Source organism: Solanum verrucosum, unplaced genomic scaffold (assembly GCF_900185275.1).
Source record: "Solanum verrucosum unplaced genomic scaffold, falcon-dt-bn FXZP01000250.1, whole genome shotgun sequence".
Lineage (NCBI taxonomy): Eukaryota > Viridiplantae > Streptophyta > Magnoliopsida > Solanales > Solanaceae > Solanum > Solanum verrucosum.
In genome coordinates this window covers 117,241-123,170 of record NW_026020422.1, presented here as the reverse complement: position 1 = coordinate 123,170, position 5,930 = coordinate 117,241, and the positions used below count along the sequence as shown (strand labels likewise).

Here is a 5,930-nt window from a genome sequence, read left to right as displayed (position 1 = left end):
CCAACTTATATCAATTCAATGATTTGGAGTTGTTTACATGTTAAGGTTCTTGAAGAACATTGTCGAATTCTTGTTGGTTGATTGTTGAATGCCCAGTGTTGATTTGATTCGTGTTTCTAGATTGTTTTTCGAGTTAAATCTATTGGGTATTGAGGGTACTAATGATTCTAAGTGTTTGGGGAAAGAACCATTGAGGATTAGAAGGTTTAGAGCTGAAAACGAAGAAGAAAAATCGTCAAAAACCTAGGGAAGGGGGTGGGGCGTTGCGCCAGCCAGCGCGCCCCTAAAAGGGCTCTGATGTTCACCCCTTGGGGAGATGCTCTAGGCATCGTGCCCCAGCACCTCCTCTGAAGTTTGAGGGCTGGCGCCCCGCACCTCTCAGAGTGCCAGGGACACCAGTTCTCCCCATTTTCCCCCCACCTTTTCGTACTAGTTCCTAAGTGATGTACCTATGTTTCCTAGTTGATTCTAACACTCTAAGGTACATCTAAACATCATGAAATTATCCATAAATATGAGATCATGAACCTTGAATCCATAATCCAATTCAAGGAAAGTTAAGATCAAAGTCAAGATAAGTTCTTAGAGTTTTCTAAAAGTCTTTTCCAAATGTTTTAACTTTGTTTTAAGACTTAAAGTTCAAGTTGAGTAAGGAGTAAAGAGTAAAGTTTGAAGTTCATTTCTTCAAAAGTATATGGGGACTAAGTATTCCCAAAGAGATTTAAAATGTTTTCAAATTTAAATAAGAATGGAAACTGAGATTTCCAAAGAGCCTTTGGGCTAGTTTTCAGAAAAAGTAATCGCTTTCTAAATGAAGCAAGAGGGGAAACTTTGATTTCCAAGATAGCATTTGAGCTAAGTTTTTGAGCACTAATCTCAAATCACAGAAGAAGTATATTTTTAAAAATATAAGAGCCATATATTTTGGGAGTAGTATTAGGCACCGAATTGGGGACGAGCATGAGTTTAGATAACTCACATCACCATAGAACCATGTAGCCACCATGGGTAGAAAAGGGTCATATTGTTTAGATGAATCCTTTCCGAAATAGACTAGTTGATCCATTAGGCAGTTCAGGTTCTATACCTTTGGACGGGTATAGGATGCCCTGGCAGCGTGAGGTAGATCACTATATCATCACTATAGCTCTTTTGTGATGGATATCGGTTAGAGAAACTCCCACAGAAGTTATTGTATTTTTATATACATTAGTTTATTGTATTTTTACATACATTTCAGAGTTATGTTGTATCCTTGTATATACACAGAGTTGACATCATGTTTTTAAATAGCTTTTCTTTATATTGCACTTGTTTAAACTTTTTTATATTGAAATGAGTTCAGTAAGTATTCAAGAGTTGAGAAGAGCCAAGGTAAGTGTTTCTTTCAGATTTCCCTCTCAAGCCTATGTTGTTTTATCATTCCAACTCGCATACTCGTACATTCAATGTACTGATGCCAGATGGCCTGCATCTTATTATGATGCAGACACAGGTAAATAGGATCGGCATTCCGACGCATCGTTGATCCAGTGAGCAGTTTAGAGTCTGTTGGTGAGCCTCCTTGCTTTTCGGAGGATCCATTTCATTGCTTTCTAGTTTAGTTTATTAGGATGTTGTGGGGTCTGTCCCAACATTCATCTCAGTTGTTATTAGAGGCTTCATAGACAGTCAGATGTTAGTTCTTTAGTCTTATTCATTTCATTTGTATTGTTTAAGACTTGAGTTTGCCTTAATGGCCAGTTGAATGTTCCTTTATAACATTATAGTTACTTCATAAATGTTAATGTGATTAGTTAAGTCTTTCGCTGAGTTAGTAAGCCAGGCCAAGGGTTTGCTTGAGGCCAGCAATGGTATTCGAGTGCCAGCCACGTCCAGGGTGTAGGTTCGGGGCGTGACATAAATACCACAACTGGGATTGTGGGATATATGACGTAAATCTAAATGTAATTTCATAAAATGAATGAAAGATGATTTACATTTGCAAAGTAAAATTGAGCTTTCATTAATCATGTATTCTAATGAGTGCACGCATTACGGTGAGACTGTATCTATCATTAGTTCGAGAGAAAAATGATAGTTAGGAAAAAACTAAATTAACCTAAAGAAATGGAGTCAAAGTTCAAGTTCGAGAGAAAAGAACTTTAACACTATTGTAAGCAAGGGTAAAACGTGTAACACTCTAGGACCGAGAGGACTTGAGTAAAAATTATCTGATTAGACTGAGAAGTATCAGATATATTTAGATCGTCTGTATTTTGCAGAGATAAATTGCCTGAAACTCAAATACGGAAGAACCTTAGATGGAACGTTATGGGGAACAGAATCCTAGTTTCATTTAATTATCGAAACAACTTTAGAACTGATATTCTGTTAATTTCTACATTAGATCTTAGTTAACAACCTTTGTTACTAGAGCTTTATAGCTAAACCCAATTTTACTTTCCGTAACTGTTTCCTTAGAAAATAATAACGACAGTTAAGTAAAATGCGACAGGGAAATCATTTTTGTAAAGAAATTCTCTATGGGATCGACCTCAGCTCACATTGAGTTCTATAAATTGACTTTGACCGTTTATACCTCTTAATTGAGGTGTAAGTTTGGACGTATCAAATTTTGACACCACTGTCGGGGAATTTCAATTCAAAAGTGTTTTACTAGCTTTTATTCGACGTGTAGTTATATTTTCTAATTTTACGTCTTGTTCTTTGTCTGTGTATCTTTCAGGTGAGTTCGATAGTGTGCCAAATACCAGAAGTAAGGGAGCCACATTGATCCCATACGACCCAGAACTTCGGAAGACACTCCGTAAAATGGTGAATGCACAAGAACTTAAGGCTTAGAGGCAAGGACTGGGACCGGAAGCTAAAACCGCTTCAAGAGGTATTCAATCGAATGTTGTGAACAACCCGCCTAGCTGGTGGAAGAAAACATAGCGGTAGATGAAATCATTCCTCCCCACCGCCAACCAATAGCTCCAAGGGATAGAGCATAGAATCCAGCTCACATGATGCATGAAGAGGATGACTTAGACTAGGATGGAGATGGAGCCACAGGAGCGATAGTGTTACCTGCACTACCTCCAGGTGTGAAATTCACAATCACCAGTATTATGATTCAACTGCTTAATCTGAAAGGTATGTTCAGGGGAGAAGCTGGTGATTATGCTAATCAACATCTGATAAACTTTGTGGCGATATACAAATCGCAAGAAATTCCTGGGGTTAGCCAGACAGCAATGAGATTGAGGTTATTCCCATTGTCTCTTACTGGGGAGGCGACCAATCAGGACTTGGACTCAACTGAAGAAGTCCTTCATGGAACGATTCTTTCCAGAATCAAAAGAGCTACAAATGAAGGATGAGATAAGTGCCCATAAGCAATTACCAGGAGAAGCGATGCATGACACTTGGTGGAGATTTAACCAAAATCTGAAAAAATGTCCAAACCATTGGTCTCACTGAGAGACATCTAAAGCAGGCTTTCTATAGATCCTTAAATTATGTTACTAAAATTGTTGTTGATGCAGTGTGTGGAGGATCATTCATGAGGAAGCCATTCTCAGAGAGCATGCATCTGATGGATGAGGTGTCTAAGAATAATAGGGCATAGTACACCAGGGATGCAGAAGTAGGGGATCTTGGGGTTCACTTTTGAACTTTCAATTGAACAAAGGAAAAGAAAAGAAGAAAGAGATCAGGACATGGCACACATGAGGACCAAGATAGATCTGCTCACGAAGCATATTGTTGCGAGTTCTGAAAAGGTAAATGTTGTAGGAACTCCAAATAAGTATGAAGATCAAGACATTGATCTAGATGAGGAGGCTAAATACTTGGGCAACCAAGGTGGTTTCCGGAATTATAACTCGGGAAACCAGGGTTACAATTTTGGAAATGCAGTTCAGAACTACTCAAGGGATAGACAGTATGACAGACCGGGAACTAGAGAGCAGGGAAACTGGCAGAATAGAGATGGGTATAGAAATGATCGCAATGGTGTGTATGTGCCCCCAGGTAATAGAGACCGGGCAAGTGGTAGTTCCAGTGGATCTAATCTAGAAGACATGATGGCTAAGGTGCTCTAAAAAGTTTGAGTCAACTGATGCAGGGGTGAAGGAGATGAGAGGTGACTTTTCCAATATGAGTCAACTAGTAGATTATCACACTACCTCCATCAAGCAAATAGAGCAGCAGTTGGGGCAACTTTCAGCATCACTGAACCAGAGGAAGAATGGGTCACTACCAAGTGATACTATTCAAAATCCTAAGAAGGACGGGCATTGCATGGCTATCGCCACCAGGAGTGGTAAGATTCTTAATGACCCAATTTCTTCAGGTACTAAAAACGAACAGGTGGTGGAGCAAACTGGAAGAGAGGAGACCAAAGCTGAACATGTATATGACTCAGAGGATGCTCAACCAATAGAAAAACAAGAAGGAGCACCATATAAAGGGGTTGAGGGAACTAGGCGTTTGCAGCAGATCCCAAGACCACCTTCTCCTTTCCCTCAAAGGCTTAAAAAGAAAGCCGAAGATGGAAAATTTTCTAAATTCATCACCATGTTGAGACAGTTATCAGTGAATATCCCATTGATGGAAGCACTAGAGCACATGTCAGAATATGCCAAGTTCATGAAGGACTTGGTCACAAAGAAAAGAGTTGTAAGTATGATTTGACTGAAAATGTTCATCATTGCAGTGCTATAGCTACCAGATCTCTGGTACAGAAGAAAGAGGATCCGGGTGCATTCACCATATCGTGCACCATCGGATCAATCAAATTTGTGAAGGCCTTGTGTGATTTAGGGGCCAGTATAAACTTGATGTCGCTGGCCATCTATAAGCAGATGGGGTAAAAAGTTTCAAAACCCACATAAATGAGGTTCATGATGACAGATAGGTCAGTGAAGCAACCTGTGGGCATCCTATGTGATGTGCTCGTAAAGGTGGAGACATTCATCTTTCCCGAAGACTTCGTGATCTTGGATTGCGAAGTGGATTTTGAGGTTCCCATAATTTTGGAAAGATCATTTTTGGCCACAGGACGAGCATTGGTAGATGTTGAGAGAGGAGAACTAAAGTTCAGACTCAACAAAGAAGAGGTAAAGTTTAATATTTGCAAGTCAATGAAACAGCCACATGACATGAATGTGGTGTCTTCGATAGAAGTTATTGATGAAAAAGAGATGAGAGCAACCATTGAGGAGAGGCTGGCTGTTGAAACATTAGCAGTCGTGTTGATGAATTTTGAAGTAGATTTCTGGACTAATTATGTGGAAACCATAAATGCCTTACGGGGTATGTAAGCACACTCTTATGATCCAAAGAAATTGGACCTGGATTTGAAAAACAGGTCAAGCCCTCCAGCAAAACCATCCATTAAGGAGACGTCTATGCTGGAATTGAAACAATTACCCAGTCACCTAAGGTATGTATTTTTGGGCACTAACAACACTTTGCATGTGATTTTGGCTGCAGATTTAAATGATGAATAGGTTCAAGCTATGATCAAAGTGTTGATAAGATACAAAAGGGCAACTGGGTGGACCATTGCTGACATCATCGGGATACCTCCGAGTATATCACTCATAAGATCCAACTTTAGGAGGATTGTAGCCCAAGCATTGAGCACCAGCGGAGGTTAAACCAACTAATGCAAGAGGTGGTCAAAAAAGAGATCATCGAGTGGTTAGATGTTGGGGTGGTGTACCCCATTTCTGACAGTCACTGGGTCAGCCCAGTAAAATGTGTACCCAAAAAAGGTGGTATGACAGTGGTGGCGAATGCAAAGAATGAGTTTGTCCCATAAAGACCAGTCATGGGATGGCGAGTGTGGATGGACTACAAGAAGCTGAACAAGTGGACCTTGAAGGATCACTTCCCGATGCATTCATGGACCAAGTGCTTGACAGGTTGGCTGGAAAAGG

The 5,930-nt window shown here is 40.0% G+C and overlaps 1 protein-coding gene across 1 annotated transcript; it reads left to right on the top strand.

The window, feature by feature from the left end:
• The first annotated feature begins 3,704 nt into the window (after positions 1–3,704).
• On the top strand, positions 3,705–5,309 carry LOC125807201 (uncharacterized). The gene is made up of 4 exons (XM_049486929.1): positions 3,705–4,017; positions 4,112–4,616; positions 4,703–4,815; positions 4,900–5,309. The coding sequence occupies exons 1-4, from the start codon at positions 3,705–3,707 to the stop codon at positions 5,307–5,309; spliced, it is 1,341 nt and encodes a 446-aa protein (XP_049342886.1).
• Positions 5,310–5,930: the final 621 nt, after the last annotated feature.